The sequence below is a fragment of the Montipora foliosa genome, chromosome 4, assembly GCF_036669935.1.
Source record: "Montipora foliosa isolate CH-2021 chromosome 4, ASM3666993v2, whole genome shotgun sequence".
NCBI lineage: Eukaryota > Metazoa > Cnidaria > Anthozoa > Scleractinia > Acroporidae > Montipora > Montipora foliosa.
The window spans coordinates 39365466-39380465 of NC_090872.1; the positions used below are offsets into that span (position 1 = coordinate 39365466).

At 39.3% G+C, this 15000-nt stretch overlaps 1 protein-coding gene across 1 annotated transcript in view; it reads left to right on the forward strand.

Annotated features, from left to right (window-relative positions):
• Nucleotides 1-15000, forward strand: part of LOC138000779 (arylsulfatase B-like) — a 61411-nt gene that overhangs the window by 12319 nt on the left and 34092 nt on the right. The window contains exon 2 of the mRNA XM_068847423.1: nt 1-23. This exon is cut by the window's left edge and continues 64 nt beyond it. Coding sequence (XP_068703524.1) covers nt 1-23 — 23 coding nt within the window. The remainder of the gene's footprint in view (nt 24-15000) is intronic.

A 15000-nucleotide genomic window follows, 5' to 3' on the forward strand; every position in this document is an offset into this window, starting at 1 on the left:
GCCCCAGAAGCTCAAGGAATCTGGTGAGATAGATTACGACGTTTAAATGAAGATCATACTAAACGTGGCTTACATTTACATAACTTGACTCGGTAAAAATCTTGATAGATCACGCTGACTGTTATTCTCAGTCATTTGGGGGTGCTAGTCAATATATACATATATTTTTTTTATGAGGGGTGACTCCATAGCTTATAAAACCTATCACAGAACCATTCAGACGGCACAATTGTCGATTGCTAAGACATATCTGGCAAAATTATTTCACTAACTGAAAAACAAGGCACAAAACAGAGAACCTTTTTAAGATCATGTTTAAAATTAAACTTTTGAATTATTAAACTTAAAATTCAGAAATCCAGAATTGCCATAAAAAGAAGCAAAGTGTAGAGACGTGTTTGATGGCAATGTAACAAGATGATGATGATGGTGATTATTATTATTATTATTATTATTTTTAATATTATTATTATTATTATTATTATTATTATTATTATTATTATTATTATTATTATTATTATTATTGTTAACGGAACCTTTACTCCCCTTGTTTTCACAAGTACCAGAGGAATGAGTAAAGAATGCAAGATTTATCACAGCCGGCCCGCTGAGTTGATACTTTAGATAATAAGAAAGGAGAACAATATCACACTACAATAGCATGGATCAGGGCCAAAACTTGCATCTCCCTGCTCAGATCATCACTTGTATGTTTACGTTGCTCAAGAACTTTGAAAAGAACCACAAATGACATTAATAACATAGATATGGACATTGAGGTCGCAGAAAGCTCAATTTATATAATTTCTTTTTACGTATATATATTTTTTTCGGTAACTAAAATATGATAAACGACCACAGTTACAGTTGAAGCTGTGAAGATCAACTATCTTCTCATCGATAGGTCAAAGCGAAAGATGTGCCCAGTTTTTTAGTTGTAATTTTTTTGTTTTATTTTCGAGAAGTGATATGTTAAGTGAAATTATCGTTAGGAGATTTTTAATTAAGGTTTTTCGCAGGGAAATAAGTAATGGTTTATTAAATCCTGAATATTGTCTATTTGGTACAAAGTTTTGATTTATTATTATTATTATTATTATTATTATTATTATTATTATTATTATTATTATTATTATTATTATTTCCACCTTCACAGGCTGACCTTGGCGCTATAGATGCCTGAGGCAGGGCTGTCCCCTCTCACCCTATTTGTTCGTTTTTGCGGTTGAAATTTTAGCCAAAGAAATCCGAAGAAATAAAGTTAAGTCAATACGCTGATGACACAACGTTAATACTAGATGGATCAAGGGATTCCCTAAAAGCTTGCCTTGAAACTTTGGACGACTTTTTTAAAGTTTCGGGTTTGAAAGTGAATGATAAAAAAGCAGAGGCATTATGGATTGGATCAAAATGTGGGAGAAGTGATATTCCTTTTCCTGAGAAGAATTTTAAATGGCCAAAATACGAAGTGAAAACTCTAGAAGTCTGGCTTTCAGTTCACCCGGAGGAAACCACTAATTTAAATTTTGACGAAAAACTTGAAAAGGTCAGTAATATATTATGCAGCTGGAACCACCGCAGACCGTGACACTAAAAATTAAAATCGCAATACTTAAAAGCCTTGCTGTCTCGCAACTTGTCTATGTCTTATCACCGCTACTTTTAAATGTAAAGGCTATTAAAGAAGTGAGCAAACTTGTATTCGCCTTCCTCTGGAATGGAAAAGGAGACAACATTAACAATATCATTAACGGCTATCCAAACGGGGGCCTTAATATGACATTGTCTCTTTTAGTAAATGCTTCAAAGCCACCTGGATAAAAAGATATTTGGATGCAGAAAACCGAGACAAATGGAAACTTTTCTTTGATCTTGAGTTAAAGGCCTTCAGCGGAAAAACAGTTCGTACTGGCAACCTTAATACAAATGACTCCAAAAATATTCTTTAATCTAAACATAGTTTTATTAGCGAACTTCTGAAAATTTGGGCAGAAATTAATTTTAAAGACCGAATAGTTTCAGAGAATCACTTTCTCAACCAAAGCTTGTGGTATAATTCGCTGATTAGAATCTCCTCGTTTATTATCCTGAGTGGCATTGTTCAGGTGAAATATTTGAAGGACGATTCCAATAACTTTCTTTCTCTCACAGAATTGCGGACTAGGTACAGAATAACAGTTTGCCCTCTCAAGTACTGCGGAATTTTGGCTACAATTTAACTCCTATGGAAAACACACCAAAACAGCTTTGCAACCAATGATCCTAAAAACAAGTATGAAAGTTTTTCAACTAAACTACTGAAAGCTCAAAAAGCAAACAAAGTAGTTTACACAAACTTATATCAAGAAAAATTGTACCTCCTAGGCAGGCTCAGCAGAAACGGGTACCGCAATGTGACATAGAAAACGAAAAATGTTTTAAGTGGCATGAAACTTACCCACTAGCTTTTAAGTGCAGTACAAGCACAAGACTTGTTGAATTCCAGTTCAAGATTCTGCACAGATGAATAGCAACTAACGAATTCTTAGCTAAAATTGGCCTACAAGACGACCCAAACTGCGCCTTTTGCAAAGATGAACCAGAAAAAGTTAGTCACCTCTTTTGGTCCTGTACCAAAGTGACCGCTTTTTGGACTTCCTTAATACAACGTTTTATTGTGTCTCAGTTCTTCCAGAAAACTACCAATTTAATCTTCTTATAGCATTACGTTGGATGCCAGATTCCTCCAAAAATCCTTGTCAAGACATTATATCTGGATTTGAAAAAATAATAAAATGCTACCAAAGGTAGAAGGGTTTTTCAGATATCTTAAGTCGATCTACCTATTTGAACAAAAGGCTGCGGGCACCTTAAGTTGGAGTTACTGAAAACTTTAATCGAGAAAACCCCTCTTTTTTGTTACTTCTTTTATTTTGATAAGTCCATAGACCAATAAATCCTTCACTGCCTTTTCGTAAGAGCCTTGCAACCGACAGCCCTTTGATTTCCTTTTCAGTATGGGGGGTAATGTATACTGTTTTACTGTAAATATGTAAATATGTCTTTATTGTAAGTAAGTTGTTTGTATTTTATGTGTGTGTGAAGTATATAATTTAATTTAAAAAAATAAAAAAATAAAAATAAATAAAATGAAAACCTGAGGAAACGGGTCATAACCTATGACCATGGGTTCCACACGATCTCGTCTCCGACGGTAGATTATGTATCAAGCACCTTTCTCAGAATCCTTACTGTTCCTAATAGTGCAGTCTTGTAGAAATGCTGTTCGGATTGTAATGCCCAGTTTCCCAACCCAGTCACCTAACTTCCTTGTTGCTCCACCTAGGAGGCCAACAATTATAAGTATTACTTGAGCACGTTTCAAATTCCACATTCTCATAATTTCTCTCTTCATGTCTTGGTATTTTCAACCTTTTCAACCTCTTTTTCACTGAGTCTTAAATCTCCGGGGATAGCGATGTCAATAAGAAAGCAGTTCTTGTCTTCCTCATTGATGATTACAATGTCAGGCCTTATAGCTTCAATAACATGGTCACATTGGACATCCCACAAGAGTTTGATTCTTTCATTATCCACTACACTCTCAGTTGTATGCTAATATCACTTTCGCTCCGCTCCAATCCATATTTCTCACACAGTTTTCAGTGGACCGCCTTTGCAACATTGTCATGTCTTCGTTTATAGTCCTTCTGAGCTAACATCTTACACCCGCTCACAACGTGATCGACATTCTCATATTTCTCAGCACGCTACCTACACAAGGGGAACTCCGCCGTCTTATCAATATGATGTTTAACGCTGTTGGTCCTAAGATTTTGCTCCTGAGCAGCACATAACAGGGCTTCAGTCTGCAATTTCAGATCCGCCTTTCTAAATCATTCCCATATTCCCACATCATGTCTCTCAAATACTGGCCGTACATATTCTTTCCCTTCCAATTCCTTAACTTCTCCTCATGCCATCTCATTATTATTATTATTATTGGTTTGCCTCCGGCCAGTTGGGACTCTTAACAGTTGTTGTTGTTCTGTTCCGTCGTTTCGTTGTGTTTCATTGGCCCTGAAAAGCCCCTATGGGCAGCCGTAAGTATGTATAATATGTATTGTATTGTATTGTCTCCAGTTGTGGGATGTTCTATTGTGTCTCAGCAACTCCCCGTAGCTTAGAGACACAACACGTTCCGCAACAGGTGAGTAGTTCCAAGGATGGCCGATAGTTGTATGCTTCCAAGGAAGTTAGGTACATCTAGCTTGCCAAACCAGGTATTTGCACCTTTTGATATGCTTCCAAGAGCACCAATCACAATAGGCATTATTGTGAATTTCGAGGCTCCATGAATCCTTCTGATTTCAAATGCTAGTTCCTGGTACTTTTCAACCTTCTCCTTTTCAGTTCTGGTCCGCTGGCACAGCTATATGTCAACAAGTGTCCATTTCTGTGTGTCCTTATGCACTAGAGTAATATCTGGCCGATTATGTTTAAATTTCAGCACTGTGTAGATAGTCATATCCCACGTAATCCTCACTTCTCCATTTTCTGCGGTTGGCAAGGGTTGATGGTCATACCACTTGTCAGTACACTCTATCCCATACTTCCTGCACATCTCCCAGTGTACCCGCAGGGCCACCTTGTCGTGGCGCTTCTTATACCCTCTCTGGGCAAGCTTCTTGCATCCACTGACAATTTGTCGTACTGTTTCAGTGGCATCTCCACACAATCTACACAGTGGTGTCTCTGAGGTCTTATTCATGTTGCACTTGATCGAGTTTGTTCTTAAAGCTTGTTCCTGAGCAGCAAGAATCAAACCTTCTGTCTCCTTTTTTTAAGAATCCATTCCTGAGCCATATGCATCTCCATGACTCCTCTCCAGCTTTATCTGATATTTGTTAGACAAACGCACCATGTAGGGCTTTCTACTTCCAGTTTTTAACTTTCTCGTCGTTCCTCCTCCTCTAATAGTCTTGCAGACTATCTTCTTCAACAATCACTTTCTCCTTCAACGCAGCTTGAAGCATCCACTCTGCGCTCTCTCTTAGGTAGTCATGAAGGGATTTGCTCTCCCTTCTTACACACTCCTCGATGCCGATCAGGCCTCTTCCCCCTTCCTTCCTCTGCAGGTACAGCTTCGCAACATTACTCCTGGTGTGCAGACAGCCATTCATTGCCAAGATCTTCCTAGTTCTTCTATCCATGTTGGCTACCTCCTCCATTGTCCAGTCCACAATCCCCGCACTGTAGCGTACTACACCTACAGCCCAGGCATTGATGCCATCGATCAAATTTCCTCCATTAGTTTTGATCTACACAACGTCTTGACTCTTCTTATATACTCCTTGTTATCTTGCCTTTCATCTTGGTGCACGTGTTGACAGACTGGTCCAACTGTAAGATGCCAAGGTATTTGTGGCCTTCCTCCTCTATTTCCCCGGTTTGCTGGTCGTCGGGTAGTTCTATTCCGCTACTGCCAACTTGTCTTCCCCTTCTCATTTCCAGGACAACACACTTGTCTAGGCCAAACGACATCTTAATGTCTTTCGAGAAGAACCTTACTACTTGAACAAGTAGGTCTAGTTGACCTTTGCTAGCTCCGTACAGCTTCAGATCATCCATGAATAGTAGGTGGTTAACGGGCCTCGTGTCTTTTGCCAGTTTGTATCCAGCTCTCATTTTTCGTAGTACTAGGGTCAAGGGTGACATGATCACTATAAACAGTAGTGATGACAAGGATTCACCTTGAAAATTTCCTCTCCTAATGTCCACCTGCCCGAGAACTATTCCTCCTGACGTCAATACTGTCTTCCAGTCCACCATGCTGTTGCTGATTAAAGAGATCATATTCTTGGCAGCCCCAACCAACTTCAGGCATTTCAGGATTCATGAATGAGGCTCCATATCATATGCTTGTAGTCTATCCAAGCCATTGACAAGTTTGTCAACCTTCTCCAACAATTCTTCAGCATTGCCTTGTCTACAAGCAATTCATCTTTAGTTTTTCGGGATCCCTTCCTGCACCCCTTCTGTTTATCTGTTAGCAGTCCATTCCTTTCCAAGTAGTGGTATAACTTCTCTCCCATAACTCCTGTCAAGAGCTTCCACATCACGGGTAGGCAGGCAATAGAGCACCCTTCGCTGTGCCATTTTGTATCAAAACTGTTCTTCCCCTGACCATCCACTCTGGTACCTTCCTTTGACATACACAGTCTTGCAAGCATTCTTGCAATCTAGAGTGAAATCCTGTCAGTTTCTTAAACCAGAACCGCTGAACAAGATCGGGGCCGTCTGCCTTCCAGTTTGCCATCTTGCTCATTCCATTTCTAGTATCCTCCACAGTGATGCAGATATCTTCTTGCACCTCTGTTGTACTCCACCTCTACATCCTCTAGTCAAGATGCTCGCCCATTGTGACTGATTTCCTCCGACCAGCTCTTTCTCCAGAAGGAGGTTGCCTCTGTGAGATCAGGGAACACCGTTTCTCCTCGTTCCTTTCCATCTAGTGTTTTGTAGAACAGCTTCTGATTGGTTCTAAACAAGTGGTTCTGGTTGAACTATTGACATCTCTCGTCGTATCTTTTGATCTTAACTCCCTCCACCTGCCTTGATCTTCTGTTTCAACATGCCTGAGACATACAAAGTGCCCCTTTCTTCAAGATGATATTTTCTGTTCAACCTTTCCCTCTTCCTTTGTTTCAGTCTCATGTTTCCTCTTCGGACTTCCTCAATTTTGCTGAGATCTTTTCGCCAAGTTTCGATATTCCCCTTTTCTTCAGTTCTTCTCCCTTTCCTCCCTTTTATCATTCCCACTCTTTCTGTAGTAACATATGCAGCAGCTTACATTAAAGAATTCAGTTCAATGATGTTGTGCGTCTGAATCCTTTTGACGGCTTCATTGATTTTCCAAGTTCTGCTTTCAGCTTCGTTTTTTCGCATGACTTCGGTGATGGTAATCCTATTCTCTGTTCTAGTTGTATAATTTCTAGGATCCTGTCGCAAAGGGCTTCCAGTTCTGGGCTGGTCTCTTCTTGTAATTCTTCAGCAGTGAAAACTCTGGGTTCTTCTTCACGTTGGATTGTAATTCTAGGAATTTTGTTTACTTAATTAGTTGCAAGGTCTGTGGTTTCCAGTATGTCGGCTCCACCACCACGCACTAAGTTTAGGTTGAGGTTCAACAACCACAAGAGCCGCTTACGAGCCCACTCTAGCATGTCTGCTTTTAATAAGGAGAGCGATGACCTTATCTATAAGCATTTTTATAGTCATGGACTTCAAGATGTTCGCATACAACTTATAGATAAAGTTAATACAAAAGACGATCTGCTTGCTAAGGAAGGACGGTGGGCATATCGGCTCCGATCCTTGAAACCGGATGGGCTTAATGAGAGTGAATTCTTTTTTTAGTCAGAATAGAGGGGAACGTAGCCGAAAGTAAAATACAGAATTACCTATTCTAGACTTTACTGGGTAATTTGTCTGCTATTTTCCCTTATTTTTACACTTATTTCCCTTTTATTTTTAGCGTCACTCATATATATATTCTCCGTTCGCATGCTATCCTTTGGCACACGCGTGTGTTATCCTTTGGCACGTGTGGATGTTGCTTATGTTTGAATTGTTACGGCTATTTTATAAATGTTAAGATAGCTAAGAATCATTTTTCTAAGTCAGTGTATTAACAATAAGTTGATGCTATAATATAGAATACTCTAATTGGTAACAATTGCTTAGTCCGGAGTCCAAAGTCTTAGAATCATGTTATGGTAATCTAATTTGATTGTTCCAATTAAGTTAATCAGTGGTTTACGCGACTACCAAATAACAGCTTTCTGCATTTTTACGAGCACTTGACTGCCTTTCCTTCCCACCAATTTGCTCATCTAGGTCTACTCTGAGACCTTAAGTCGCCCTACGTCGGCGGCCTTGAGTCGCCCTAAGTCGCTCTAAGTCACCTTAATTCCATAAACACAACACACCTTAAAGTTAGCCTAAAACAGTGGACAATGAGTCAACAAAGTAGTGGCAGAAGAAGGGAGGCATCTTAATGTAATTGAGCGTTTACCATTTGTGAACAAAAACCGAAAATTCCGGTTGGAAATTCAAATGGTACAGCTCATTCCACCGGAAAGTTTCCGAAAAAGATAGAAATCCTCAGACGTACTCCTCTTTTCCCGTTCCAACCGAAATGACCGGAAAATTCCTGTACCATTTGTAAACTCGCACTCGACCCGGTTAGCCTCAGCCTCTTTTCCGGCCTTTTGACACTGCGCAGATGCAGCCGTCATTTTGATTTGTCGTTGTTTTCGTCTAGCCGCGAGTCGGACTCGGGCCTGGCAAAACGCCACACCGGGAAAATCTTGTACCATTATGAACATTTCCTTCCGAACCGGATTTTCTGTGCAAATGGTAAACGTCCATCATGCATCAGAGATAAGAATTTGCAGGAATCATGTAAGTCCTGATTAAATGTCTGTGAAAAGCCTTTTTTTAAGCGTTGCCTTGCAACATGTAGCTGTAACGGACACCACAAGCAAGATTGTAGTCTCCACACATTTTATTTTTGGCAACATATTATGCCATCTGCTTGATACAAAAACAAGTATTAAACATGAAAGCCCATAAGAATAGTTTAAGTCTTAAACTATTAATTCCACACCTTTGTGAGGAGCAGTGATATTAAGTGCATCAAAATATTTTTACAACTTTAAATAACAAATATAACGGATGAAATAACCAAACAAATTTAATTGAAATTACTTTAGATGTAATACTGATGTAAGCTTACCTTTAGCTAAAGAAAATGCCTTGGAAAATGTCTAATGTAAGGTTGATCATATTTTTTAAATCCATTTAATTTAATATTTCTATATTTATTTAATTTAATCGGTCTATATCTATTTAATTTAATCCCTAAAAATTCATTCAATTCCAGCCGTCAAAATATTCATTCAATCTCGGGGACTGGGTCAAGCCGTGGGAGTAGAAAGATAAGGGCCTGGGAAGGATTGCGTTTCACGTGCGTTCGTTCGTTCGCCATTGGGTACAGTACAAACAGGCGATGAATGACAAAGTATCCGAAGCAGCAGGCCTTTTAAGGCGAGCCTCGGATATGTTGCTTTCAGTGGATTCTTCATCTACAACGCTCTACAGCGTCGCGGAGAGCGTTACTAGAGCACGAAACTTGATGGAAAGGAGTCGGCCAGGAGGAACTTTTAGAAGACTTGGTTCTAACGAGGGACTACGGTCTCAGATTCCTCGAGGAAGAAAAAGGTAAACCGAAGCGAGATGTGCAAACTAAAAGCATCAAAGAAAAACCTTTCGAGTTTGCTCTTCTAAAGTCCAAGGAAGATGACAAAGAATATGATTTTTTAAAGAAAGAAATGGTTGTAGAAAGGGGCATGATTACACTCGGTGAACAAGACGGCACAGTTCAAGACTATTGTTTGCTGCCTTTCATGCAAATGTTGCATTGTTAAAAGAACTTGTACACAATTTTTTCCTGTTGTTACTGTTGTAAAATTTTCATTGTTCGGTAAGGGTTATCTATCAAGAGTTGAGTTCTTAGGAGATGTTGATAAAGTTCAAGGGAATATTAAAGCAATGCTCCATTAATAATATTATTGTGGTACATATGTTCTAGAATCAGCAAGTTATTCAAGTCTCTACAATACAAGGTCTAAAGCTTCGGTATAGATATCTGCACCCATTTCAGTTGACGGTCTCAGTGGATCCAGATGTTCCAAAACAAATGACTTCAGTAAATCTACATGGCTAATATCCACAGGGTTAATGACAACATGATTATCACTCCCAGTGGGAGATGGTCTCTGGGGGTCATATCCACATATTTCCATATCAGATGGCTCTTCGTCTAGCAGTCCATGTGCTAGTGGATTGTCTGCATGGAACATCCTATTTGCCCACATTTCGTATGGTGACCAGTTTCCCTGTGTACGTACTTTGTGGTGATTAAAGGCTTCACAAAACTCATCAAGTGCTTTGTTGATTCTTGGAATGAAGATTAAGTGAAGAGTAAACGCATGCATTGGATTAACTGTGTTGAGGATACCAGTGGACTCCATAGCATAGAACAGATAGTAATAAAAGTGACGTACACATCTAATGACATCTCTCCATAATCTTTCGATGCGCTGGTTGTGTGTAGAGGGACCAGCAATAAAACTCCCCCTTCCCTCCCCCCTAGCTTGAACCATGGCATCACACACCAGGACATTTTCAACACCCTTATCCACTCTTATTCTTAATGGCCAAAGGTTTCCATCATGCTTTATGACATCTAGGAACAGAACAAGTACAGTTTTTGCAAGATTGTTTGAATTACATCTCAGAAACATTATTCTTCTTGAAAAGCCATCTATGCATCCGTGAATAATAGTTTCCCAGTGTAACAGTGCATGATGTCCATCTAAATGCCACAGGGAGTTTGGCCATGGTACCTGATAAATCCTACGTGAAACAACAACACCACATCGTACTGCAGCATTCTGCGGATCCACTCTTGCCATGCTTTCTCTTATCCTTTTTCTTTGGATTATAAAGCCAAGTGCTTTTATACGGTAACCTCCAACATAGCCCTGTCCAGTAGCTCGTCAATGATCGAAAATGGAGCTTCTTACGATCTCATCTAGTTCCTCGTCAGGCAAATGATGAAATCCTGTCATGTTTTGCGAACACACTCTCCTGTGTATCTTCCACCTCGAAACACCCAACATTTCTCCAATCTTAATCCAACTGAATCCCAATTCACGCAATTCTTCCAACATCTCAGCAGGAATGTTAAAACGTGGTCTTCCAGGAGTTTCCTTTTCCTCTTTTCCTGAGGCAAAACAATTTTCAGCAAGTTTCTGGGGTGACAGGCTTAATTGCGATGTGATGATTTAAAGATAATAACAAGTGCGAAAAAGCTTCTGCAAGTGAATCCAGCCCCTCTTTGTCACTTGTTCTCTTATCGATCTAAGCATCCTGATACTTTGATCGATAACTTCCGCATGCGCTTCGGCAGCCCCTTTGCCATATTTGCCATTTTGGCAAAAATATTCCGTTTTGTCTAAAACTGAGGCTAAAAACACCGGCAGGTCTCTTCCAATGTCAGAACCTTCCTCGTCCGCCATATTGTATTTGCAATGACTCTTTCCCAGGCCCATATCTTTCTACTCCCATAGCTTGACCCAGTCCCCGAGATTAAATGAATATTTTGACGGATTGAAATGAATGAATTTATCGTTGAAAATATTGTCTAGCGTTGCTCAAGTTGAGGCATTACTGTCTGAAGATGTGGCTCATCAAGTGATTTTGGGGCAAGATTGTGAACCGGACAGGGAGATTGGGGTTAGGGTTAGGTTAGGGTTAGGAGAAGAACAGATACTTGTTTATTTGCACAATACATCGAAGCATAAAGTCTACAAATTCCTATTTTTCCTTCAAATGCCACTTCATAAAATTTCAAATTTTGTTTTCTGTGAATCCTCCATTACTTGTGAACCTGGGCAGTTATCAGTACAACCTTTAAAATAACTGGTTTCTGGTTAACGCAATTATTAAAAAAAATCTTTCAGATAGTCAAAACTTCACATTTACGACCCATTTCCTTCGCTTTTGTGTTTGTCAGCATTATGATTTGCTATACTTCAGGTTCACATGTTTACAAGTTTGTTTTTACATCTCGTAGACGTTTAGATATTCAATTACAAACTCTGTTTTGAATGGCCACTCTACCTCACTGTGTAATTAGTTCACCCTAAAGTCAAAATAGATACGATTTCTTTCTAAGGAAAAGAAACGACACAAAATGTACTTTAAGGAATGGGGGAAAATAAAACAAACAGTGCCATTGTCACTACCTCCAAAACAGCAGATTAAAACCCAGCTTGATAAACAACAAAGATCCATCCTTTACCCAGTGCTCATTCTACAAGAACTGCTAAAGATGATGAGATGCTCTTTTCATTGGACTTGCACAAATTGTGCCCTTTTTGAATTAGGCCCAACAGATTTCATGAGCAGCATTCCAAGACATCACATGGTCTTCACTGGTAGGACAGGACATGGAAAGTTCTTTTCATGGCTTGAAAAACACAAGAAGCAGATTGCTGTGGAATAGCATGCTCAACAATGTACTTTGACTTGATTATGTAAACTTCACCACAAAATATATTTACAATGACAAGTTGAAAGAATGTGGGCACCGTAAACATGCTGTGTTTCCCTCTTGGCAATCACAAAAGAATGGTGGGGAAAGTCTTTGTCAGGAGGCTCGTATACACCGATACGGTTTAAAATAACATGAAATGAAAAGAAAAGCAAGATTTCTTTGTCATCTACCGCATTTTCGTCGCTCGCACATTCATCCATCCGTATTTTCGGTTTCTTACATCAAATTTTACAGCTTCACGTTCCCCCTTCGTACTCCATTTTGCTTGCTGGCAGTTGTCGTACCCAGATTTCTCTCACCTTATTCCTTGCCGCCATTTTGAAAAAAAATGCATATTCTTTGATGGATAAGTTTGATCACGTGATCTGCTGTGTGCCCGGGGTCTTCTCCCTACTCGCCGCCATATTGAAAGCCGAGACGACCCTGGGAACGTGGTTGCATGGGCACTAGCTGGGAGAATAAATATGGCGGACAAAAGACTAACTTGTAAGACTGTTGATGATGATAGAGGAGAAGCCTATAATGTGTCAATGACTAAGGAAAAGCACTTTCATTGAGAAAGACCTTGGCATACGGTACTCGTTACGTTATATTGGAGTTTTCTGCCAACTGAAGACAGAGAAGAACATTTAGTGGTTAGGTTCCCGAAAAGGAACAACCACTGTTTGATGCCATTGGAATGGTGTAAAATTTACAAAACGTTTGGGCCAATATTGACGGTGCAAGCTCCAGGAATCTTGCAGATAAGTTTACTAAGATAACAATAATTATTTGCTCTCATTTGTGGAATAGTTTGAGCTTAAATAGTTTGACTTCCTTGTTGTTTATTTTTGTTTACACCATGAATTTTCTATAACAGTCTTATTTAAATCATGTATTTATTTGGATGAATAAATAAATAAGTTTTGTAGCTATCAGAAAAAAAACCTTGCAATACACTGTAACTTTAATTAAATTTAACTTTTTTTTTTGACAAAGGCAAAGTGAGTGTACATCTGAGACAAATAATTGTGTGAGTATAACTTCAGAGCTGGAGAACTGAGAATTGATAATCGACACAGTTTATTTCTGTTGTAAACGTCACGGGTGCCTGCGATGTAGTGCGGTGAATATAAAATCATATTATTTCTATAGAAAACCACTCAGCCAAACAGATTACTGGAAACTCTTTGTTCATCTCTGAAATTCTACTAATCATTTATAATGGTTGTTGTTCTTCCAGCCCAATATTTCATAGCTCTAGTGGCATTGAGATATTTTCATTTGTAAAATAACTAGGATGGGGCGCACACTCTCATTGGGTAATAGCTGTGTTTAGATCAGAGTATGGAAACGCGGCTGTGACATCACACGAATTTTGATTGGTTATATGTTGTCAGACTCGCATTTTAATTTATTTTGGGAGGAAATATGAGCGTGTATCAAGAGCATCTGTTTCAATCAAGAATTTTCCTTCATTTGTTTCCTTCATTTGTCGAATTATCTTTGAGAAATATTTTATAAAAGAAATAGAGGACTTTTTTCCATGTTTCCCTAGCGTCATCTAAACACTCGGGGAATTTGGGAGAATTCTGGACAGTTATGGAAACCCTCGACTGGGTCTCGGGTTGCATAACTGTCCTGAATTCTCCCAACTCCCCCTCGTGTTAAGACGAGGCTATGGAAACACGGAAAACGTCCCCTATTGCTTAAATAGCATTTGAAAACTGTGAAATAATAATACTTATTTTACAGTTTTTTTTCTGATTTTGGAAAAGAAATATGGAGACTTAAGATCAGTTTATATTATGCGACTTACGTAGAATGAGCAATATGAGTTGTGTAAGGCTGTCTTAAGTCGCCTTAAGTTGCCTGGTTTTGTGGGCAATTTTAACGACGACTTAAGGTCCCAGAATAAGCCTTCATCTTTTCTTCCAGCTCTATGGAATATCCACCAAGAACGTCCATAATGATGTTAAACTGTTCCAGATTGTATCCTTTGAATTGCTGTTTAAACTCATTTCTGAGAGGCCCATACTTGCGGGTCTTTCCCTCGTCTTTCTTGCCGTGATTTTGGGTCCATGGGCAGCTCATTTCCAGTGTTGTGATATTCTTGTCTTTGTGGTTAATAATGCGGGTATCTATCCTGTTACAGTAGCACGTACGTATATACTTCACTGTTTTCCGTGTACACGGGAACATCCCAATATGCTTGGTAATCTTTGTTCTCGTATAAGGGCTTAGGGATGACTTGGGAGTACTGTGGTCGTGTTCTGTCAGCTTTGCCACATTATTTAAGCATCTCGAAGAACAGAATGTTGAGTGCTGAGTTGTGCCTCCATCCGTACTTCGTCTGTACCAAAGCAGAGCAGCCTGCTAAGATATGTGAAAAGCTTTGGAGATCGTTCATGCGCATTTTACACCTCAGATCGTCTTTTACTATGGAACCGATCCTTTTTTCCTATAGTACATCCTGGTCGGTGTCCTGGTCGTAAAGTTCATGCATAGCGGCTATGACGTGTGAGGGGGAGGAGTTCCAGCTCCTTACTATTCAAAACATTAATTTGCCACTAATACTGTCATCCAATTCCATCGCTTATTCAGCAGTTTACCTTGCCACTTCTCTTTTTCCATGATGTTTCTCAGCCGTTGTTGACTATATTCCTTAATCTTCGTACTGATCTGTCTAGTTGGGATCTCGTTGCCATCCACTCCGTAGCAGGAAGTGGCGACATTGATTAGTTAATCAACTCTGAAAATACCTTTTAAAAGCTTCTTTTTGATCAATTTCCCTATTCCCTGTGACTGAAAATAGTTGTATTCATTGCTAAATGCCGCCGTTGAGACGAAAACGATAG